This window comes from Microcaecilia unicolor, unplaced genomic scaffold (assembly GCF_901765095.1).
Source record: "Microcaecilia unicolor unplaced genomic scaffold, aMicUni1.1, whole genome shotgun sequence".
NCBI lineage: Eukaryota > Metazoa > Chordata > Amphibia > Gymnophiona > Siphonopidae > Microcaecilia > Microcaecilia unicolor.
Genome location: NW_021963904.1, coordinates 12,408 through 38,014, shown reverse-complemented (window position 1 = coordinate 38,014; position 25,607 = coordinate 12,408). Strand labels below are relative to the sequence as shown.

At 46.9% G+C, this 25,607-nt stretch overlaps 1 protein-coding gene across 1 annotated transcript; it reads left to right on the top strand.

Moving 5' to 3' along the window:
• Positions 1-7,806: 7,806 nt before the first annotated feature.
• On the top strand, positions 7,807-23,485 carry LOC115459702 (3-hydroxyanthranilate 3,4-dioxygenase-like). Its single transcript, XM_030189504.1, has 3 exons — positions 7,807-7,881; positions 18,773-18,856; positions 23,358-23,485. The coding sequence occupies exons 1-3, from the start codon at positions 7,825-7,827 to the stop codon at positions 23,466-23,468; spliced, it is 252 nt and encodes an 83-aa protein (XP_030045364.1). The 5' UTR covers positions 7,807-7,824; the 3' UTR covers positions 23,469-23,485.
• Positions 23,486-25,607: the final 2,122 nt, after the last annotated feature.

Sequence of the window (25,607 nt, the reverse complement as noted above, 5' to 3'; positions counted from 1 at the left end):
GCCACTTTAAGGCTCGCTTCTGGGGCATCCCATTGAGCCGAAATTAAGGTGTGCATGGCATCATGCACGTGGAAGGTTCTAGGCGGGCGCTTCGTCCCCAGCATAATGGCAGAGCCAACAGGGGCTGAGGGAGAGACGTCCTCCGGAGAGGAAATCTTCAAAGTGTCCATGGCCTGTAACAACAGGTTGGGCAAATCCTCTGGGCTAAAAAGCCGCGCTGCAGAGGGGTCATCCGCTCCAACCGAGCGGGGATCCGTCTCCTCCAAGGAATCCGCAAAGGACCGTTGGGAGACCTCAGACACGCTGCCCTCATCTACATCGGAGGAGACAAATTCCTCCAAGGCCTGGGAATCAACCCGAGGGCGTTTGCCTCTGGGAACCTCAACCTCTTTACCAGACGAGGGAGCAGGGGCAGCGTTGTGCATGAGGAAGGCCTGATGCAGCAGCAAAACAAACTCGGGGGAGAAACCCCCCAGACTGTGCACTTCCGCAGCCTGGGCAACAGCCCTAGACGCACTCTCAACCGGCGCTCGAAATAGCGGGGGAGAGACATGCTGCGCATACATGGCGTCCGGCGCGAAACTCCGCGAAGGAGCCGCGCGGGAAGAACGGCTCTTAACATTAGCCGGTTTTGTGCCGTCGCCCAAATTAAGGGCGTTCATGGCATTAATGTCTCCAACCTCAAGGGCGGCCCCCGAAGAAGCCGTCCGAGCCGCGTGGCCGGCCAAGATGGCGGAGGCGAGGAGCGGGGGATGGGCGTTTATGGCGGGAAAAACCGCCACGCCGGAGGAAGGACCGGGACATTCATCGGTCACTAAACTGTCACCCATCAAGGGTGAATCAGGCTGTAAAACCCCCGCATCCCCTCTAGAAGCGCTCCAGCGATCCGGGGAGCGACCCTTTGCGCCCTCGCCCTCCGACGCCATATGCCACGAGGAGAAGAATCGGGGAACCCCCTGCCCGCTATAAAAAGGTAAAATTACCTGCTTGCCGCTCCGAGCTGTAACGAACTGGTGTCCCAGTGAGTAGCTGCAATGAACGTTTAAATAAACGTCAAAATAAACGCCTTTAAAGACGTTTAAAATTTTTTTTTTTTTTTTTTTTTAAACGGAGCCAGCGGGAGGGGGGAGAAAAGGAGGGACCTGGCACCACCAGGTTTGCACTTGCTCAAAAGAGCCCTCAACCCCAGGCCTCAACAAAACCTAAGGATTAGGCTTGGAGGCCTAGCCAGAGCTGCTGCTGTGTGTGACCACCACCTGCTGAGATAGAGAACATACTGAGGAGTTTCCGGCAGCACATGACCACATATAGGGAGGCAAAAGTTTGCTCTCTATCTCCACCTGCTGGTAGATGGACACAACCCACCAGTCTATGGATTGATCAGCTTGATGATATGGAATTACCAAATAACAAAATCCTTATCATAAATGAACAAAACTGAACTCTCTATTCCTGACTGTGTCATGGCACAACGACTAACTTTGAGCACGTTTTACTAAGCGGCGGTAAACCCAACTCGGGTTTACTGCTCGCTAACTAGGAAGCACCACCGGGCTACCACAGCAACCCGGTGGTACTTCCCATCCCTAGCACGCCACCATATCCGGCACTACAAAAATATATTTATTTTTGTAGCACCGTAGTGTACCTGGCAGTAATCGGGCAGTGCTGAGCGCTGCCCGGTTAGCGCAGGAGCGTTTGCCGCCACCTCAATGGGTGACGGTAAGGACTTCCCCAGAAAAGTCACGCGGCAACTGCTTGACTTGCCGCATGGCCATTTTCTGCAGGAAAGAGTGACTTCCCTTTTACCCGCTGCGGTAAAAGGGTGCCGCGGCACCTGTGAAAAACACGCACCGACGCCAGCGCAGGCCCCCTTTTGCCGCAGATTGGTAAAAGGGGCCCTCTATGCGCAAATGTTTACGCCGACCTTTGACATGGCATTAGTTAAGCGCACGCAGGCTGACTTACGTTCTATTCTCTAACGCAATTCCACACGCAATTACCGTTATAGAATCGGCACTTAGCATCCATTATTTTGCACCAAGTTTTGGGTGCACTTTCTTGACTCTACCCCCTGTTTCTATTTATTTCCGACATTTATGAGACACTTACCCTAAAGAAAGGCCCTAGGTCAGTGGTTCCTCTAAAATATTTCCTCATACACCGAGGAACCCTCAATTTATGTAAACATATATATGTTCTTACAACAGACTCTACAGTCAGAACCACTGAAGAGAGTTTGAGGAACCTTAGGGTTCCGCAAAATCCAGTTTGGGAATCACTACCCTAGGCCAGTGGATACCAAACCTTTTTGGTTCACGGCACCCTTAGTGTCCAAGTAATTTTTTGCGTCGCCCCCCACAGGCCACACGGCACCCCCTAAGCCACACAGGTCACGCCCCCTCATGGCCACACAGGTCTTGTCGCCCCCCCCCCCCCAAGTTACACAGGTCTCGCCCCTCCCCCCAGCAGCATGGAGTCCTACCTTTGCTGGCTTCAGGACCGGTGCCAGCAGCTGTGTGTGAGGGGAGAAAGATGCCATTACAAGTAAACACAGGAGGGGGGAGCTTAGCTACCAGACCACAAGCGGGTGTGAGAGAGGGATATACCTCCTTCCCCTCCCACACTAACTATAGTAAGGAGGAAGTGACCGGCTGCTCAGCAGGTCTCTTCCTCCTCCTGCACTGACTTAGACCCAATTGTTTTTATGTGAACCGCATGGTTCACATAAACAGTGGGGTCTAAGCCAGCACAGGAGGAGGAAGTGACCTGCCGTGCATCATTCACTTCCCTCCTCTTCTTCTGGAACGCTGAACAGTTGGCCTGCACAATTCAGAAAAATTTACAACTGGCTCTTGTGAGCTGGCTTCAGCACATCCATTGTGCATCTACTTCCGCGGCACCCCTGTGAGTTCATCGCGGCGCACCAGGGCCATGCTGAGTCAAATAAATACAGATCAAAAAGAGAGGAAAAGACAGCATACACAAAAAGTATACAGACAAAAAAAGCACAACTGGACCTTCAAGACTTAGACAACAGGGGTCCTTTATTAATGAGTGGCCCGACACGGGCCGTGTTTCAGCGCCAACAACGCCTGCCTCAGGGGTCGATATACAGTTTTGAGATGTGTAAATGACGATGAAATTCAAATCCTTAGAGGAAAGTACAATTTTAGAGTATTACATCGGCTATCAAAAAAGACGATGCTGTAGGAATTCTCCTGTGTGAACGTCGTCGTCCATGCAAAAAAATAGATCTGTCTCTTATAGCTGCAGTAATAAATGATGACTTTTTTTTTGTTACATTTGTACCCTGTGCTTTCCCACTCATGGCAGGCTCAATGCAGCTTACATATTATATACAGGTACTTATTTGTACCTGGGGCAATGGAGGGTTAAGTGACTTGCCCAGAGTCACAAGGAGCTGCCTGTGCCTGAAGTGGGAATTGAACTCAGTCCCCCAGGACCAGAGTCCACCACCCTAACCACTGGGCCACTCCTCCACTGTTGCTACTATTTGAGATTCTACATGGAATGTTGCTATTCCAACATTCCATTCCATGTAGAAGTTGGCCCTTGCAGATCCCCGATGTGGCCATGCAGGCTTCTGCTTCTGTGAGTCTGACGTCATGCATGTACGTACAGGACGTCAGACTCACAGAAACAGAAGCCTGCACAGCCTTCTACATGGAATGTTGCTAGTGGAATAGCAACATTCCATGTAGAATCTCCAATAGTAGCAACATTCCATGTAGAATCTCCAACCAATAGTATCTATTTTATTTTTGTTACATTTGTACCCTGCGCTTTCCCACTCATGGCAGGCTCAATGCAGCTTACATGGGGCAATGGAGGGTTAAGTGACTTGCCCAGAGTCACAAGGAGCTGCCTGTGCCTAAAGTGGGAATCGAACTCAGTTCCTCAGTTCCCGAGTCCACCACCCTAACCACTAGGCCACTCACTTTCTCAAGTTTACCAGTCTAATGATTGCTTATAGACTTTCCCTCCAAGAATGTATTCCTTTTTTTCTTTTTAACTCCTGTTAGGTTACTCACCTTGATCACTCCTTGGCAACAGATTCTGTGGTTTAATTATTTAGCTACATGAAAACAAGTACTTCCTATGATTTATTTTCAGTCTGCTGATTGTTAGTTTATGCAGTGGTCATTTTGTTGTGTAATGTTTGAAAAGTTAAACAAATATCATCAATTTAACAATTCCACCCCAGTCCTGATTTTATAAGCTTCTGTCATATCCCCCCTGAGACATCTTTTCTACAAGCTGAAGCTAGTGATTAAGAATTAGGAATGGATCCTCAGGAGCTTAGTCGAGATCGGGTGGCAGAGCCGGTGGTGGGAGGCGGGGCTGGTGGTTGGGAGGCGGAGATAGTGCTGGGCTGACTTATACGGTCTGTGCCAGAGCTGGTGGTTGGGAGGCGGGGCTGGTGGTTGGGAGGCGGGGATAGTGCTGGGCAGACTTATACGGTCTGTGCCAGAGCCGGTGGCGGGAGGCGGGGCTGGTGGTTGGGAGGCGGGGATAGTGCTGTGCAGACTTATACGGTCTGTGCCAGAGCTGGTGGTTGGGAGGCGGAGATAGTGCTGGGCTGACTTATACGGTCTGTGCCAGAGCCAGTGGCGGGAGGCGGCTGCTGGTGGTTGGGAGGCGAGGATAGTGCTGAGCAGACTTATACGGTCTGTGCCCTGAAGAGGACAGATACAAATCAAAGTAGGGTATACACAAAAAGTAGCACATATGAGTTATCTTGTTGGGCAGACTGGATGGACCATGCAGGTCTTTTTCTGCCATCATCTACTATGTTACTATGTTACTATGTAATTAATGTTGCATACTTCTGAATAAAGAATTTTAAAAAGAAAGGAAGGAAGAAATATAGCAGAATATTTTCACCAGAATGTGTAAAGCAGTGGCATAGGTAGAGCTGAACCCAGGTGGGTTGGGGCCCACCCACTTTGAGGTAAGGCTCACCCAGCAGTGGTGCCCCCTTGTTGCAGCCAGTTGGGATCCCCAAACCCCACCAGCCGAAGACACCCTGAATTCCTCTCAGTGCAATTTAAGTGACTGAAAAATTACTTCCGGGTTCAAAATGAGATTTCCTCTGGTATGTTACTAGATAACTCATTTATGTTTTATACCAGTCTATCAATTCTTATTGTATTTTATTTTGTTTATTATTTTATTATGCAGTGCTCAGTGTATTAAAGTGCCAAACGTTTGTGTTCCACAGAACCAGCATGTAGCACTACAGATTCATTTACATCATTGCTCTGGACCCTGCCTCCCTTCCATTGTGCTTAGCCTTATTAACCGTTCATCTCTTCAAAATAAAGGCATTGTTGTACTTATCATTTTGCAGGTCCTGGTGTGCTCAATTTCTTTCGGTTCAATACTGGTCGCTGCATCTCAAGAAAGATATAGTGGAATTGGAAAAGGTGCAGCGAAGGGCGACTAAAATGATAGCGGGGATGGGACGACTTCCCTATGAAGAAAGACTAAGGAGGCTAGGGCTATACAGCTTGGAGAAGAGACGGCTGAGGGGAGACATGATAGAGGTATATAAAATAATGAGTGGAGTGGAACAGGTGGATGTGAAGCGTCTGTTCACGCTTTCCAAAAATACTAGGACTAGGGGGCATGCGATGAAACTACAGTGTAGTAAATTTGAAACAAATCGGAGATAATTTTTCTTCACTCAATGCATAATTAAACTCTGGAATTCGTTGCCGGAGAACGTGGTGAAGGCGGTTAACTTGGCAGAGTTTAAAAGGGGTTAGACGGTTTCCTAAAGGACAAGTCCATAAACCACTACTATATGGACTTGGGAAAAATCCACAATTCCAGGAGTAACATGTATAGAATGTTTGTACGTTTGGGAAGCTCGCCAGGTGCCCTTGGCCTGGATTGGCCGCTGTCGTGGACAGGATGCTGGGCTCGATGGACCCTTGGTCTTTTCCCAGTGTGGCATTACTTATGTACTTATGTAACAGTGCTGCCGGTGCTGTGCGTATATTCGTACAGAACAGCTGACAGTAAAGAACTCACCAGCAGTACATTCTATTACACTGACAGCACGAATACACGCATGATCGTGATGATCCGATTCTGTTTCTGGTTGGTAGATCTACAAGATCTATCATGTATCCTGGGACTACGCCATATATAATTTTGTGGACCAAAGTGCAGAGTTTGAAGATGATCCATTCTTTGATTGGGAGCCAATGCAGTTTTGCTCGGAGGGGTTTGGCACTTTCGAAGCATGTTTTGCTATATATCAGCCTGGCTGCTGTATTTTGGGCGGTCTGGAGTTTTTTTTATGAGTTGTTCTTTGCATCCCGCATAGATTCCGTTGCAATAATCTGCATGACTTAGGACCATTGATTGAATTAGGTTTTGGAAAGTTTCCCTTGGGGGATTAGTGACATTATAACCGTGAATTCATTGCCAGAAAAAGCACTTTTATTACAGTTATGCAAAAGCCAACAGAAATCCGTTATAAAGTTGGAAATAGGCTGGAATTTTTCAGCCCATCCAAACTATGCTCATAACACATGCTCCTGAGGGAAGTTCTCAGTCGGTGACGGTGTTAAGATCTAACACAATTTCAAGGAAGTGCAATCATTTGCGGTTAGCCTTTCCTTCAGCTAATAATGTACGTTGTAAAGCAGCCTTTTCTCAATCATTTTTCTTCATGGCGTTTCATCACTGGAATGATCTTCCATCATAATTGCGCCTGATGAAGAATAATTTTTTATTTCGTAAAACCTTGAAAACGTACTTGTTTAATAGACTGGGTGGGTTTTAACCCTTATTTTATCATCCTGACTTTAATATTCCCTTATCTGTTGTTTGTCCTGTTTGTCCTAATTAGATTGGAAGCTCTGTGGAGCAGGGACTGTCTCTTCATGTTCAAGTGTACAGTGCTGCTTACGTCTAGTAGCACTATAGAAATGATAAATAGTAGTAGTAATCTTTAGGATTCCGGAATCTTGCTATTCTTTGGGTTCCGGAATGTTGCTACTCTTTAGGATTCCGCACAGAATCTTGCTACTCTTTGGGATTCTGGAATCTTGCTACCCTTTGTCCTTATCCCTTATTTGTCCTGTTTGTCTGTCCTAATTAGATTGTAAGCTCTGTCGAGCAGGGACTGTCTCTTCATGTTCAAGTGTACAGTGCTGCGTATGTCTAGTAGCACTATAGAAATGATAAATAGTAGTAGTAATCTTTAGGATTCCGGAATCTTGCTATTCTTTGGGTTCCGGAATGTTGCTACTCTTTAGGATTCCGCACAGAATCTTGCTACTCTTTGGGATTCTGGAATCTTGCTACCCTTTGTCCTTATCCCTTATTTGTCCTGTTTGTCTGTCCTAATTAGATTGTAAGCTCTGTCCAGCAGGGACTGTCTCTTCATGTTCAAGTGTACAGCGCTGCGTACGTCTAGTAGCGCTATAGAAATGATAAGTAGTAGTAGTAGTAAATTTTAAATATAATTTCTAACATGTTTTCTTATGGGTTCTTTTTGTAATATTCCTGATTGTTTTGATGTTAGTTTCATAATGCTTACAATTTGCCTTGAATCTAAAAGTGAGAATTGGTGAGAGATAAACCTTTGATAACATAATGTAACATATCTCTTTGATTTTCTGTGTCCCAGGCTTTTACACCTATAAACCAGCAGCTTTCTGAAATCGGTATTTACACGTGTACTCAATCTGCATAAGCAAATGCTTGTAAAATCACCTCCTTCTGGTTTCCTTTCGTTACTAACTTCTGCAGTATTATTGCAGGCATTCCTCTCAGCTCAAGGTAATGTTCGTTGGTGGACCAAACCAAAGAAAGGATTACCACATTGAAGAGGGGGAAGAGGTAATACAACCGTCTTTATTCGCATCTTTGTAAATCATGGTGCATACGACTTCTATAACCACCAGCTGGCAATGTATTTTTCAGTATTTTTCAATATTATTTCTACTACTACTACTTATCATTTCTAAAGCGCTACTAGACGTACGCAGCGCTGTACACTTGAACATGAAGAGACAGTCCCTGCTCGACAGAGCTTACAATCTAATCAGGACAGACAAACAGGACAAATAAGGGATAAGGACAAAGGGTAGCAAGATTCCGGAATCCCAAAGAGTAGCAAGATTCCAGAATCCCAAAGAGTAGCAAGATTCTGTGTGGAATCCTAAAGAGTAGCAACATTCCGGAACCCAAAAAATAGCAAGATTCCGGAATCCTAAAGACTACTACTACTACTTATTTCTAAAGCGCTACTAGACGTACGCAGCGCTGTACACTTGAACATGAAGAGACAGTCCCTGCTCAACAGAGCTTACAATCTAATTAGGACAGACAAACAGGACAAATAAGAAATAAAGACAAAGAGAAGCAAGATTCTGGAATCCCAAAGACTACTACTAGTACTTATCATTTCTATAGCGCTACTAGACGTATGCAGCGCTGTACACTTGAACATGAAGAGACAGTCCCTGCTCAACAGAGCTTACAATCTAATTTTGACAGACAAACAGGACAAACAAGAGATAAGGGAATATTAAAGTGAGGATGATAAAATAAGGGTTCTGAACAAGTGAATAAGATACTTGTATCCTTTCCTCTTGTCTAGTATTGGAAGTGTGCTGGTCCATTTTTCAGCGCGCCTGCAAAGAAGGCCTTTTTTTGGGGGGGGGGGGAAATGGACGTGCAGCAAAATAAAAATTGGCACGCGTCCATTTTGGGCCTGAGACCTTACCGCCACCCATTGATTTAGCGGTAAGGTCTCACGTGTTAATGGGCAGTAATCGTGAGCATACCGCACACTGCCAATGACTGCCCAGTTAGCGCCACGCGGTAGGAAATAGAAATAATTTTCTGTCGCGCGATTTGGACATGCGTAAAAATTAGAATTAGCACCTGGGGCACGCGGTAGCTAGGCGGTAGGTCTAATTTGACAGGCATTGTACGTGCATAGGTGTCTACGTACCTTAGTAAAAGGGTCCCCAAGTGCTCTCAGGGGGTCTTTTACAAAGGCACGGTAGCGTTTTTAGCATTCGCTAAACGCTAGAGATGCCCATAGGAATATATGCTATATTTTAAATCACCTAAATAAGAATCTGTGGGGACTATATATCAAATAGCAAAATCATGTCCCAAACAGTAATATATTCAGCAGGAATTTTCTTCAAACTAATATGTAAATATATAACATAGATTATTTCTCATGGTCTTATAGATGTATTTAGAGGGATTATCAGACTTCAATGCATCTCGCAACCATCTGAACAATAATGTTCTATCGTTCTATCTTAACAGACGAAATGGCGCGGTGCAAATCCTCATAGAATCCCACTTTTTGCTCTAATATTTAATTAATTTTATTAAAAAAAGATTTTCTTAAAAATTCTTATAAATCCTTAGAAATTACGACTTATCTTTAATGGCAGCAGCATAGAGTTATCAGGAACCCCCGCCGACATGGCCAAGTTTCGCGATCCGCTTTATCAAGGAGGAGGCTCACTGCAAACCAACAATAAAAGTAAGAATCAAACACCTTCAATAAGGGGATTCCTTATAATCTCAAAATTTAAAATAAATAAGGTATCTATTTACCGTTATAGCTTTCATACTGTTCCTGCATCAACAAAATGGCCGCGGCATCTCAGCACACGCCTTCCTTTTAAATAAGCTACAGCTGATCAAAGGGAGAACTCCAGGATTGGATAATCAATCAAAGTAACCAACCAATCAAATTAGATCAGTGACCACCAGTCTATTTCAGAATTCAAACCATCAGGATACAAAGAATTAAGCTGAAAGATCCATCTTTGTTCTTTAAAATTTAATAATTGAACAATGTTACCACCCTCCCATCCCGTACATATGTGGTCAATAATTCTCCATCTAAAATCTGTGAAAGAATGATGAAATTCTAACCAGTGTTGAACCAGAGGTGCCGAAAGCACTTGATTTTTTATACGAGATTTATGTTCATTCAAACGCACCTTAATAGGTCTACTGGATCTCCCTACATATATTTTGTGGCATGGACAGATTATAACATATACCACATTTTTAGACAAACAGTTAGTATTTGATCTAGCATATATAGGTTGAGAATCATCAGAATATCTCCAGACTACACCCTCAATAGTAGTATCGCACCATTGGCATGCTCCACATTTTGAATGACCCAAAACAGCAGGGTTAGTACACTCATAATCCAATCTTCTATATGATAATAGCTCCCCCAGGGTTTTACTCCGTTTGTAAGCCCCAATCAGGTGATATACAAAACATTCATAAATCTGTAGAACCTGCCAATGCTGATGAATACTTTCCAAAATTTTCGAACTTAATGGAGAGTAGGGAAGAACAACAGTAAGTTTATCTTCTGTATCATTGGCGCAATATTGTAACAATAGATCTCTATTGGAGAATTTTGCTCGTAAATAAGCCTTTCTAACCACTGATTTTGGATAACCTCTTTCTAGAAATTTGTTTGTCAATTTCCTAGCTTGATCTTCAAAACTACCCATTTCAGAACATATTCTTCTAATTCTTAAGAATTGACTTATGGGTAAACTAGTTTTAAGATGATAAGGATGAAAACTAGAAAAATGTAATTTTTTGAATACAATTAATTAAATATTAGAGCAAAAAGTGGGATTCTATGAGGATTTGCACCGCGCCATTTCGTCTGTTAAGATAGAACGATAGAACATTATTGTTCAGATGGTTGCGAGATGCATTGAAGTCTGATAATCCCTCTAAATACATCTATAAGACCATGAGAAATAATCTATGTTATATATTTACATATTAGTTTGAAGAAAATTCTTGCTGAATATATTACTGTTTGGGACATGATTTTGCCATAGGAATATATGGGCATCTCTAGCGCTTAGCGCACGCTTATTTTTAGCACACACTAAAAATGCTAGCACGCCTTTGTGAAAGGCCAACCCAGTTATTTCAAACACCTTTTTTTTCTCTTTCTCTCAGTGTCGTAGCGAGAGCGGCTGCCACCCGGGGCGGTTCGCCGCTGCGTACCCCCCCCCCCGGGTGCAGCATGACACCCCCCCTCGGCGCATCACCCAAGCTCCCCCCCCCCCCGAGTGCATTCTTGCCTGCCGTGTGCATGCCGCTGGGGGGGGTGTCAGTTCCGCTGGATCCCTGCTCCCTCTGCCCCGGAACAGGAAGTAACCTGTTCCGGGGCAGAGAGAGCAAGGAACCAGTGGAGCCGACACCCCCCCCTCCAGCGGCGTGCACCCAGGGCGGACCGCCCCCACCGCCCCGCCCTTGCTACGCCACTGCTCTCTCTAAAGTGTTCTGAAAGGTGGAGACAGGAAGCTGCCTAGAAAAAGGGATAAAAGAGGTGTCATTTTTTTTCCCTTTGAAAAATAAAAACTCATAGCAGATAATTTCATTAGATAAAATTAGTTAGCTTGAGTGACTGTATTAGAATATTATTTGATAAAATGGGGCGTTTTTATGATGTAACTGCATGGGAATCGTAGATTACTGCAATCCGCTTCAGGACATCTGCCTCATAGGCAGAATATTGCATTTTAACAAGAAATAGACAAGAAATAAATCTATGTAATTAATTTTCTTTCAGAACAAAGGACTTCAGTGCCCTAAGTTAAAGCTATAAGAATAAATGTGTTATATTTATTGACATAGCTGTTCCTGCCAAATCTTTTTTTTATACCTCATGGACTGTAAATACACTCGCAATTTAATAAAAATACCAAAACGGATTTATAATACTAATGAACTTGGATTTGCTGTATGTCTCTCCTGACATCAGCTGAAGTTGCAGGGCTTTCACCTTCCCATGTGCCAAATCTATTAGAGGTTTGAAAAATGAGACAGGCCATTGAATTCTTCAAGGCTGTATATCCATAATTCATTTCAGGGGCGTAGCTACGTGGGGCAACGGGGGCATGGGCCCCCGTAGATTTGGCCCTGACCCCCCCCTGCCGCCAACCCTCCCCCACCGCCGTCGGGTATCTTTGCTGGCGGGGGTCCCCAACCCCCGCCAGCCGAAGTCCTCTTCTCCGGCGCGGCCGCGTTGCTGATCTGCAAGGGCAGGCTTCTGTTTCTGTGAGTCTGACGTCCTGCACGGAGTTGGCATGTGCTGTTCCCACAGTAGAAAATATTTTTCTATATTCTACCACTGGGGGCGTTCCCTGAGGGTAATCAGCAGCGCAGCCACATTGGCGTGCGCTGCATGAGTACCACGCGTGTAGCAAGTGAGCGCTTACTGCTAGGTCAGTGGGTGGCGGTAAGAGCTCAGGCAGTAAATAGCCACACGCTACCTTTAATTCTATCGCACGGCCATTTACTGCCCCCGTTGAAAAAAGCCTTTTTTTCCAGCCGCAGTAAAAAAAAGTGGCCCAGCCCGTGACAAAAACATGCGTCCACACTATTGCAAGCCACTCTTTTACTACGGCTTAGTAAAAGGACCCCTCTGCTAGTTTTGTTAATGGCCTCACACTAATTGTACAAAACAACAGGGGTGGAGGTGGGGAGAAAAATTCCAAACGACCAAAGTAAACAAGGGAGTAAGGACGTCCAAAAAGATTATTTGCCAAAGTAAACTGACCCAAAAGACCCTACACGGGCCGTGTTTCGGCACAAAGCCTTCCTCAGGAGTCAATAGGGTTCAGGTGAGTCAGCAGCGCAGAAGGTATGAAAACCATGAAATACTCGAGCACAGTTGCTGTTCTGCAGAGAAAGACTTTTGTCCACGACATGCAGTCTAGTGAACTGTGCTCAGTGGTGTGCTGGAGCCGGCTCTGTCTGGCTCGCAAGAGCCACTTGTTAATTTTTGACAGCTCTTGCGAGCCGGTTGTTGTTTGAGGCGAGCCGGCTCCATTACAGAGGTAAGCATGGCAGGAGGGCGCCATGCTTACCTCCCCTCCCGCTCCCAAACATGTGCAGCGATTTTCCTTCGCCCCCCACCGTCCCCTCCCGCTCCCATCCATCTTGTTTAGTACATCTCCGTTGAAGCGCCGTCTTATTTAAGCCCTGCTGCGTCTCCAGCCTTCCCTCCCTGCTTTACTTCGATGAGTTCGTTCGTCGTGCCCTTAATCCCGCCTTCTGACGCAGAGGTGGACGGGGGGCGCAGAGGTGGATGGGGGGGCGCAGTGGTGGACGGGGGGGGGGGGGGGGGGTGCGTCAAGGTGGACCGGGGAGAGAGCCTGTTGTTAAACATTTATCAGCACACCACTGACTGTGCTCGAGTACTGAGGACTGGGTTGAGTACCTCTGCTTTAGAGGATCACAGCCAACTTGAGGGGGTCAATATTTAAAGTGATTTTACTGGCTAGAAACCGATATGGCTGGTTAAATCACTTGTTCAGAGCTATCCGCTGATACTCCGCAGCATTTAACTAGTTACTAGCCGTTAAGCCCGTTAAAACGGGCGAGATTTCCAGCTACCCTCCTCGCCGCCGCTCCCTCCCCCCTCCGTGCCAGGCCCCCTGCACTGACCTGACAGCGCCTCTCACCTCCGTGTGAAAGCTCTGCTGCTGCCTGCAGCGCTTCCACACGGAGGTGAGAGGCACTGTCAGATCAGTGCAGGGGGCCCGATACGGAGGGGGGCGGGAGCGGCGGCGGAGATGGGGGGAGAGGGGAGGTTGGTACGCGCGATGTTTGTTTCCAGGCTCCAGCGACAGCATCCGACAGTCCGACTCCGTTTCCCTCTCTGTTCCGCCCTCTGACGTCATCACGTCTTGACGCGAGGGCGGGACAGAGAGGGAAGTCTCTACTGCGCATTTGCAGGTGAGTCGGTCACTTGCCATTTATATATGTTTGATTGTCGCCAAATATCACCACACTAGGGCGGATTAATCATTCGGGCAACCGGGCAGTGCCCGAGGGCCTAGAGGCTTTGCCTGGTTGCCTGCCGCTGCTGCATAAAACAGCCTTCCCCAGGCTTTCCTTGAAGGTCCCTGGTGGTCTAGTGGCCTCTGCAGAGGCAGGAAAGAATCCCACACTTTCCTGCCCGCTGTTGCTACTCTGCCTGGTGGCACCAGCGCCGCCATGTTTTAAAAATGGATGCCAAGACTTCCTGCTGCAGTCTCACGAGACAGTGGTAAGTCTCGGCAGCCATTTTGAAAACATGGTAGCGCCGGGCACATTAGCGATAGAGGGCAGGAAAGAGTGAGGTTCTTTCCTACCTCCCAAGAAGTCATTAGACCACCAATGGCCCTTCAAGGTAAGACTGGGGAGGGTCCACTTTGTCTCAGAGTGTATGGGAGGGGTGTGGCAACTGTGGAGGTGAGGGGGGCTATAGTGGTGGGGATGGTGGCAGCGGTGGGGTGGCGGGCAGTGGCCAGGGGACCACAATGATCTTTACTTCCCAGGGACCCCGACCATTGTCAGCCCACCCCTGTCATCACAGATTGCTAAACTCAAAGCCGGCTATTTTGTGGGCGGTCTGTGGGTGGAGTCGGCACTTCTGCGGTTAAATGCTTATGTTCAACACTTAACTGCCTGTGCTTAGCAGCCAAATCGAACTGCATAAAAGTCTGCCCTGTTTTATGCATTGCTGCATATGCAGTTAACTGCTAAATATCGCATTTAACCAAATAAGAGATAGTTGGTCGCATGATCCTGGATATTCAGTGCTGGCGCCTGGCATTATATATCTGGGAATAATGCCAAGAGCAGTTTAAGAAATGCTCACTGCTGCCGATTGAATATCAACCCCTAGATTTCTATAGCTGGCAGGGTTTGGGTATTGCCTCCGGTTACAGAAAAGTACCTCCGGCTGCTGGGTGGCCTGAAGGCCTCTATGACAGCCTCAGATGTTATAGCCAAGTCTATTAGAGCAGCATGCAAGTCCCTGGAGTAGTGTAGTGGTCCGTGCAGTGCACTATGGAGTGAGGGACTCAGGTCCCTATTTCCCTCTACCTGTTACACTTGTGGTGGAAACTGTGACTCTTCCCAATGTCACCAAAACCCTACTGTACCCACATATAGGTGCCCCCGTCACCCATAAGGGCTATTGTAGTGCTGTACAGTGAGGGGCAGTAGGTTTTGGGTGAGTTTCGAAGAGCTTAGGGAACAAGATAAGGGAGCAAAGGTGAGATGTGTACCTGGGAGCAAAGTGCACAGATGTGCCCTCTAGGGTGCCCCATTGCGCTCCTGGGATGTCTGGGGGACCAGTCTGCTAAAAATGCTGCCTCCTACATCCCAATGGTTTGATTTTGCACTTATTCAGGTTTTTTTTTTTTTTTTGGGGGGGGGGGGTTCGAATATGGACCAAAAAACAAAACGTTCAAAGCACAAAACCTTGTTCAAAAACAGTCTTAAAAAAAAAAGATAGATGTTTTTCTTTTTTTTAAATGACCTTCTTTTCTATTCAGAAATTTCGTTGTTTTTTGCAAAACTTCCAGAGTCGAGCTTAGATGTCATATCGAAAATGCCCCTCATTGTCTCCTGTAGGATCCCTCGATAGTTCAGCATAATATTGTTGATATCTTAACTGTGAAACTGGCTTCTATTAAATACTGCTCCCCTTTTGTCCGCTGTCATAATCATCAAACTACCAATTTCCCTTTAACTGTTGAAGTGTCTCTCATTGTGTTTCAGTTAAATTATTCCGATTCTTCTGATTTATCTTATCTAAATTATGCATATCTCGCAATTCTAATTGTTGAAAAGTTTCTACCACCTGATCCAAAGGACCTGGTGGAAGCCAACTCAACGGCACACAAAGGGAGGGGGGGAGCAGGCATACCTGGAAGACAAGGAAAGGGTCCAGTAGAGTCAGTGTCTGGGATTAGGTCATTGAAGCAAGCATCCGCTCCCCCAAATGGACTTCTTCCGGCACCTATTTTTTACACAATCCGTCACATTTAAAACACGCACCGGCAGTGGTCCGCTCTCCACTCCCCCTGTGCTTTCAACCTGGCTACACTTCTGAAAAAAAACAGGAATCCCAACAGTTTTTCCAAATCACCCAAAAATATCTTACTGTAACAGAAACTTCTGCTTGAAATTCGAGACTTATCTGAGTATTTAATTTTCTGAGCTCTTAATTACTGAAACCCCAAGATTAATTGAGCCAGCAGCTCAGTGGCGTGAAAACTTTGTGAATGTGTCAAGGTCGAAGGAGGACACTTTGAACCCAAATTATGAATTACTACTACTACTACTACTTGACATTTCTAAAGCGCTACCAGGGTTACGCAGCGCTGTACAATTTAACATAGAAGGACAGTCCCTGCTCAAGGAGCTTACAATCTAAAAGACAATCTAAAAGACAGGTGTACAATCTAAAAACAAGTATAGAGTCCGTCTAATAGGAATACTATAATTCACAAAGGTTAGGTGCCGAAAGCAGCATTGAAGAGGTGAGTTTTAAGCATAGATTTGAAAATGGGTAGGGAGGGGGCTTGGCGTAGGGGTTGAGGAAGATTGTTCCAGGCAAAGGGTGAGGCAAGGCAGAATGAGCGGAGCCTGGAGTTGGCAGTGGTAGAGAAGGGAACTGAGAGGAGGGATTTGTCCTGTGAGCGGAGGTTACGGGTGGGAACATAGGGGGAGATGAGGGAGGAGAGGTAGTGAGGAGCCGCAGACCAGGTGCATTTGTAGGTAAGGAGGAGAATCTTGAATTGTATGCGGTATCTGTTCGGAAGCCAGTGAAGTGACTTGAGGAGAGGGGTGATGTGAGTATATCGGTTCTGGCGGAATATTAGACGTGCGGCAGTGTTCTGAATGGATTGAAGGGGGGATAGATGGCTAAGTGGGAGGCCGGTGAGGAGTAAGTTGCAGTAGTCAAGGCGAGAGGTAATGAGAGCGTGGACGAGAGTTCGTGTGGTGTGCTCAGATAGGAAAGGGCGAATTTTGCTGATGTTGAAGAGGAAGAAGCGACAGGTCTTGGCAGTCTGCTGGATATGCGCAGAGAAGGAGAGGGAGGAGTCGAGGATGACTCCGAGGTTACGTGCAGATGGGACGGGGAGGATGAGGGTGTTATCAACTGAGATGGAGAGTGGAGGAAGAGGAGAGGTGGGTTTAGGTGGAAAGACGAGGAGCTCGGTTTTGGACATTATACTAATGTGTTTTCAAAGGTCATAAATGTGTAAACAATTGCAAAGTATTTTGAAACCATTTAAGGGTTCCCATTTTTTCTGGACACCTTGTATACTTGTAAAAACAAATGTGATATGTACATATGAACATACAACTGTGGAGGCATGCAGTAGGCATGCAAATATCCTTCATGCATATTCAGTAGGGACATCCTGAAAACTTTACCCATTGGCATCCTTCAAAGACTGGGCATGAAGACCAAAGAACTAAGTAGCAGCAGATTTAAAACAAATGTAACAAAGTTTTTCTTTAGTTAATGCAAAATTAGATCATGGAATTTGCTGCCAAAAAACATGGCCAAGGCAGCTGAGTTTTAGAAAAAGTTATCACAGGTTGATTGTTAGCCACATAGATTTAGGAGTCACAGAGGAGCATTTTCGAAAGAAACATCTAAGTTGGAATTTGGATGTCTTTGTAAAACGTCCAAATTCCGAGGCGGGGAGAAAATCAGTCATTTTTGAAAAAGATGGAGGTCCATCTTTTGTGTTCGAAAATACCATGGTTATCTTAGGATTTGGGCGTTTTCTGATTTGGATGTCTTTGATTTTCGGCCATTTTCGAACACAAAGACATCCAAGTCTAAAACGTCCAAAGTCAAGCCATTTGGACGTGAGAGGAGCCAGCATTTGTAGTAGACTTGTCCCCCTGACATGCCAGGATAGCAATCGGGCACCCTAGGGGGCACTGCAATGGACTTCATAAAATGTTCGCAGGTATACAGCTCCCTTACCTTGTGTGCTGAGCCCCCCAACTGTACACCACTACCATAGCCCTTACAGGTGAAGGGGGCACCTATATGTGGGTACAGAGGGTTTCTGGTGGGTTTTGGAGGCCTTGCTGTTTCCTCCATAAGTGTAACAAGTAGGGGGGTATGGGTCTGGGCCCACCTGTCTGAAGTGCACTGCACCTACTACTAAACTACTCCAGGGACCCGCATGCGCTGTAATGGACCTGAGTATGACATCTGAGGCTGGCATAGAGGCTGGCAAGTAATGTTTTTCATCACAATTTTTGGAGTTGGGAAGGGGTTAGTAAACACTGGGGGAGTAAGGGGAGGTCAACCCCGATTCCTTCCAGCAGTCATCTGGTCATTTTGGGCACCTTTTTGTGCCTTATTCGTAATAAAAACAGGTCTAGCTGAAAGCGTTGAAGTTTTAGTCCTGGACGTCTTTGCTTTGTTCCATTATGGCTCAAAGACGTCCAAGTCTTAGGAATGCCCAAGTCCCGCCTCGAACACGCCTCTGATACGCCCCCTTGAGATTTGGACGTCCTTGCGAAGGACTTCTGACAAAAACGTCCAAAATGCAGTTTCGTTTATACCGATTTGGACGTCTCTGTGAGAAGGACGTCCAAATGCAGATTTATGTCACTTTTTGGACGTCCATCTCTTTCAAAAATGAGCCTGGCAGTCACTTACTTCTGGGAGTGAACAATGTGGGATAGACATTTCCTGTTTGGTATCATCTGCATACCTCCAATTGACCTGGCTTGATGGACCATTGATCAGAGTCAATACGGCACTTCTTATATTCTTCTTAAATATTATAATAAGATGCTAGTTTATCTTCATGTATATATACAACACACCTATCCACGTATTGCTCATTTTCTAACGATGTAGACCTGAAATGTGTCTGTTTATGTATTTCAGTTGTTTTTCCAAGTGAAAGGTGACATATGCCTGAAGATCATTCAACATGACAAACACAGAGATATCTATATCCGAGAAGGGGAGGTAATGAAGATGCTCCTAGCATATTAATTAATGTGTGCCTTTGCTTCAGGATTCTAGCTATTTAGATTTTTTTTTCTTTTTTTTAGTAGCTTAAGGTTGAAAAGAATTTAGGGACCCTTTTACAAACCAGCAGTAAGCCCACCGTGGGCTTACCGCATGGCAATCCGGAACCACCGCTGTCCCTACTTGGGCGCCAGTAGTAGTTTCACCCCCAGCGCACTGCATTTCCAGCGCTAGCGGAAATGTATGAGAAATATTTCCATACGGGGTTACTCGGCGGCATTGGTTACTGCCGGGTTAGTGCAGGAGCCCTTACAGCCACCTCAATGGGTGGCAGTAAGTGCTCCCCCCTGCATCACTATGTGGTAAATGCAATCTTACCGCATGGCCATTTCTTTTTTCACCCTTTTTACCTGCTGCAGTAAAAAGGGCCTCGGCATGCAGCAAAAACAGCCACCACTGCAAGCACAGGCCCCTTTTACCACAGCTTAGTAAAAGGACCCCTCAGAGAGCAATAACACAAGATTTTATGTGGATAAACCACTCTGCACGCTTTCTGCACATTCTCTGCACCTGCTTCCATGCAGGTACAAAATACACAGGTACAAAAGTATCCACATTGCCCCGGATTCTATATAGGTTGTCCAGATGTGGACACAGATCCCAGATCTGCTTGCAAGCTAATTCGTTATGAGTCATTAACAATCAGTAATTGGTGATCATTGGCACTCATTTGGGTTTATGCGCAGATCTGCCCTGCGCTCTAGTCTAGCAAATGAGCATCTAAATTTTATAGTGTACAACTCAAAAGGGGGTGTGGCCATGCAGGGGCACAGGCAGGTCAGGGGCGTTCCCACAAATTAGGTGCAATGTTATAGAATAGTGTCATTTACGTGCTCAACTGCCATTAGCTGCGCACCAGAATTTCAGCAGACTAAGGGCTTGCTCCCAAAGTTAGGTAGAAGATCCATGCTAAGTTGGTATTCTATAAAGGGCCCTCCACACAGAGGGGTCTTTTACTAAGGCACACTAGCGTTTTTAGTGCACACTAACATTTAGGACTTGCTAAATGTTAGAGAGGGAAAGGGAAAATGGGACTTGATATACCACCTTTCTGAGGTTTTTTTTTTTTTGCAACTACATTCAAAGCGGTTTACATATATTCAGGTACTTATTTTGTACCAGGGTCAATGGAGGGTTAAGTGACTTGCCCGGAGTCACAAGGAGCTGCAGTGGGAATTGAACTCAGTTCCCCAGAATCAAAGTCCACTGCACTAACTACTACTACTACTACTTAACATTTCTAGAGCGCTACTAGGGTTACGCAGCGCTGTACAAATTAATAACTAAGGACGGTCCCTGCTCAGAAGAACTTACAATCTAAAGGACGAAATGTCAAGTTGGGGTAGTCCTAACCACTAGGCTACTCCTCCATTAGCAACATTCCACGTAGAAGCCTGCCCTTGCAGATCAGAAAAGCGGCCGCGCAGGCTTCTGTTTCTGTGAGTCTGACGTCCTGCACATACGGCGGGATAGGGGGTCAAGAGGGTCGTCGGCAGGGGGGGATCAAAGTTGGTGGTGGTGGTGGTGGCACCGAGGGGGGGGCTAAATTGTGCCCCTCACCTCGGGTTCTGGACCCCCCTCCCGCCAAAGTCTGGCTTCGCCCCTGGTACAGAGAGCCATATTCTATAACTATGTACGTAAATTTCAAAATGCCCATGAAACACCCATTTCTCCACCCAGAACCATGCCCCTTTTTTGTTAGACACAATGCATTACAGATAACGCTTAGGGGCCCTTTTACTAATTCGCGTAAGCGTCTACGCGTGCCCAACACATGCCAAAATGGAGTTACCGCACAGCTCTTGCAGTAATTTCATTTTTGGCGTGTGTCCAATTCGTGTGTCCGAAAAATTATTGTTATTTTCGGACGCGAGCACCAAGTGACACTTGACTCGCATAGGTCATTACCGCCCGGTTACCGCGTGAGTCTTTACCGCTAGTCAATGACTGGCGGTAAGGTCTCAGACCCAAAATGGATGCGCAGTGGCTGGCATTAAGGTCTCCGATCCAAAATGGATGCGCGGCAATTTTGATTTTGCCGCACGTCCGTTTTGGGCAAACCTTTTTAAAAAGGCCTTTTTTACAGGTGCGCTGAAAAATGGATTGGCGTGCGCCCCAAACCCGCGCCTACACTACCGCAAGCCATTTTTCAGCGCACCTTAGGAAAAGGAACCCTTAGTGAGTTGTGCATGTAAATTCTAATTATTGCCAATTAGTGCTCATTATTGCTTAAGTGCTGTTATCAATGCTGATTAGCTTGTTAAGCCAATTAAGTTACGCACATTGTTATAGAATCTCAATGTGGCTTACATAGTACCGTAAAGGCGTTCACCAATTCCGATATGAACAAATACAGTAATGCTGTGATTGAATAAGGTTCATGTGTACAGACACATTAGGGATTTCAGCGCGGATCTCTAGACGCACCAGTGTCGTAGCCAGACCTGACATTTTGGGTGGGCCCAGAGCTAATATGGGTGGGCACTATGTATATAGGTATGAGTAGTATTTCTTGGGATAATACTAAATACTAACCTCCCTCTAGCCCAGCATCAGCCCTGCCCTTCCCTCCACCCTCCATCTCTCCCTCTAGCCCAGCATCAGCCCTGCCCTTCCCTCCACCCTCCAACTCTCCCTCTAGTCCGGCATCAGCCCTTCCTTACCTCCACATCCTTCCTTCTAGCCCGGGATCAGCTCTGCCCATTCCTAACCCCCACATCCCTCCTTTTAGTTTGGCATCAGCCTTGCCCTTCACAATCCCCCATCCCCACCCAGGTGCCCAACAAAAGGGTTTTTTGCCTGAGCACTGCAGAGCCCACCCCCACCCAGAAGCCCACTACCATTTTATAATATATATAGTTTTACCTGGGCACTGCAGAGAAAGTTTCCTGCCCCCGAAGAGGCACTGATCAGTATGTGCACATGGTGCAGTGCTGGAGAGGAGGACCAAGCAGGCTCCTATCAGTGCCCGTTGGCCACTGCAGTGGCTGCTGTCTCCTGGCATCTGGGGCTGGATGAGTGCCCAGATTTCCCCACCGCCTGATGGAGCTCTCGAGTTCTAACTCCCTGACTCTGCAGATTTCTCCAGGGCTCACTGATGTCTGGTGCTGTAGCAGGACGCCCAAGCCAGCCGGCGTCTCCCCCTGCCTCTCCCCCTTCGCAGCATCTCCCATCTGTCTCTGTCTCAAAGAACAACAATGTGGATGCAGCTTGCAGCAGCTCACAGGTTTGCCTGCTGTGTTTTGAGTGAATGGCGATGGCTGCGTGGGGGAGTGGAAACAGAGATTTACGAAATGGCTTCCTTCCTCACAGTGGACTAGAATACATAGGATGCTGGCTCACTTCCACTCCACTCCCAAAGTTGCAGCGGTGAACGGGCGGCTGTAAAAGCAGCATGCAGCCAGGCTCGTCGACTCCATCCTTCCTTCGCTTCCTGCCCTCTGCGTCCCGCCTTCCTCTGATGTCATTTCCTTTCGGTCTGGCGGGACGCTGAGAGGGCAGGAAGCGAAGGAAGGAGTCCTAGGACGGAGTAGACGAGCCTGGCTGCTTGCTGCTTTTACGTCCGCCCCTTCGCCGCTGCAGGCAAGAAGACTGATTCAGAGTAAAGCACCTGCAATCAACTGAAAAGATTAATCTGGAGCACCTACAAGAGGCTCGGAGGCTGACGACTTTAGCACTGGTAAAAACAAAAATAACACCAGAGCTGCGATTGGCTCACAGACTAGGACTGGGTGGGCCTGAGCCAAGAATGGGTGGGCCTGGGCCCACCCAGGCCCACCCGTAGCTACGCCCCTGAGACGCACTATATAGAATTTGGCCCTATGGGTGTTATTCCGACACACCTATATTTTAAGTGCGATTTACAGAACTAGCCCTTAGTGCGTGTGCCTGGGTGTTAGATTCTGAGTTCTAGTCCCAGCTCTCCCACTATCCTTTTATCCTTTTTGTATGACTTTATGCAGGTTGGATTATTTCCTTGTCCCCTTTAAAGAATCAATTCTGTGGCACGCTTCAGTATTAAACATCTTGAGGGGAATATATATCAAATACACAGTAAAATTAATTTATCACTCTTCATTTTCATTTCCTCACTTGAGGGACTGTAATAAAATTTGAGAGTCAAGTCGTTTTGTCTTCCAGCATTAGGATAAAATGGCAGAAAAGCAGAATAACTTTGACACTACAATACCTCCGTGTGAAACGGAAATGATCGTTTGCAGGGATATTCTCTGGGAAATGCGCCAGCCGGGCCAGCTTCACAGTTTGTCTCCTCTCGCCTCTGAGAATTCAGTTGACAAGGGAGCATGATACAACACTAATTGGAAGGAAAGCCAGAGAAAGTAAATCCAGAACTGTGAAGAAAATTGTAGTTAATTGATATCACCCAGTCAATTATTTCCACTTTGACTAATGTTAACTTGTTATCTTGTCTGGACAGATGTTTCTTTTACCTGCTCGAATACCACATTCGCCACAAAGATTTGCTGACACCGTTGGACTAGTTTTCGAGAGAGAGAGGCTGAAAACAGAAACGGATGGACTCAGGTGAACTGTGCTTTTCTACCTTATACAATTAGGATTGGGCTTGCCAATTCCTGTCCTTGACGGACGCAGGATTACCACAACAAATATTGATGAGACGAATCTGCAAACATTTGATCGAAGAGCAAAGTTAATCAGCATGACATAGTCACTCTGAAAACCAGACCTGTTTGTGTCCCTCAAGGACAAGAGCTGGGCAGGGACAGCTTAACCATTAGGCAAACTAGGGAGTGTTGGAGGAGGGGGAGGTAGAGGAGGCAGCAGCAAAGAGCAGCTTCAATCACAGCAGAAAAACAGATCCTGTTGGCCACACAAGTTCAACAAACCATCAAGTGCATACTTTAATCCAGTGGTGTAACCACAGGTGGACCAGGGTGGACAGAGGCCCACCCATTTTGAGTTCAGGCCCAGCCAGCAGTAGCACATGTTGGTCTTGCTGAAGGGGATTCCCCCCAGCCCCCCCAGCTGAAGACATCCTGTGCCAGAACCTCCAGTCTGCCTAAACAGTGGGAAAGTTGACATCGCACTCCCACTGCCAATACTGACAACCTCGAGCATGCTCAATATATGCACACAAACTAAGCATGCACAGCAAGGTGCTAGAGTCAATGGTTGGAAATATGTCATCAACCTCCCCACCAGTAGCATTTCAAGGGCAGGGCAGTGGGGGAGGTCCACCCCAGGTGCACACTGCAAGGGGGTGCAGGAAGCAGCCACGAGGCTGTCGGCTTTGCCGGTTCCCAGGGCCGCCGAGAGGCTGGGCCGGGCCCAGGGCAAGGCCACCCCTGGGGCCCCGCCGCCGCCACCCCACCCCCACCCCGAGGTCATCGTCGTTGCAGGGAACTGGCGGAGCCGACAGCCATGCAACTGCTTCCTGAACTCCCAGGAGGTAAGAGCAATGTGCTCGGGGGGGGGGGGGGGTGGAGGTGATGCTCCGGTGGGGTGGAGTTGTTGTGCCGGGGGAGTGGAAGTGATGTGCCAGGGGGGTGTACAGCAGTGATCTGCCCCAGGTGGCAGCTGAAGTAGGAACTCCACTGCTCCCCGTCGCTTAGATGGTCTAGGACTGGGCTTCAACGGAGAATGTCTTCTTTTAGTGGGGTTTAGGGAGCTCCGCTAGCCAAGGTATACATTTTCATCATATGGGGGGAGAGCAGAGAGGAAATGCAAGAGCTAACCCGGTCCATCCCTGGACCCATCCAGAAATTCACTTCTGGCTATGCTACAGCTTTACTCGCAGGGAGTGGGGGGGGGGGGCTGTTTTCAAATAGCCCCTATACTTATGTAAATGGCTTTAAAAAACTGTACAGGATTGTTCTGGAAAGGCTGGTGTTGAGATGATTATGACCGTTTAGTTCAACTATTATAATCTCAGGTCAAGAGCTGGGCTAGGGGACTGAGAGTTAATTGAGGGGGATGCAGGGGTGAAGGTGGGCCTAATACTCTTAGTTATAGCAGCCCTGGAACTGGGAACCCCTGTATTAACTATGGAATCAGAAGAGAGCTAGGTATCGATTTAAAGCGGAAATACGTTCTGCTTACGTTTAGACTCAATTCAGCTCCTCAATAAGCAATAAGAAACTGCTGAGTAAATCATAGGAGACTTACAAATGTTGTTCTTCAACTTTAATTAATGTTAAGACCGCGGCTGGGCTGGCGGGGGGTTGGGGTCCCCCGCCAGCTGAAGCAATATTTTAAAAAGCCGGCAGGAGGAAGTGGACCTCGGGGGTAGGTGACGGCGGTAGGCGGGGGAGGGAGGGAGGGTTAACGGCGGTAGGGGTGTCCGGGGCGAAATCTGCGGGGGCCCAGGCCCCTGTGGCCCCACGTAGATACGCCCCTGCTCCGTACATGCTCAGTGCTTCCGCCTGGTGAAAACTGAGCATGTGCAGAGGGGCTGGTGTGTGGCAGAGCACTGGCTGCCTAACAGGGAGGAAATCTTTAGCTGGTGGGGTTTGAGGATTCCCACCAGCCACACATCAAGAGAGCCGCAATTTTGGGTGGGCCTGGGTGCAAATTGTTGGATTATTTGTAGTAAATAATTAGCAGATTTTTATACACACAGCTTCAGCTTTAGAAATGTTAATTTCTTTTCTTCATCTCTCTCACATACACCCCAGAATAATTCACTGCTGAGTCACTTTAAAGTTGA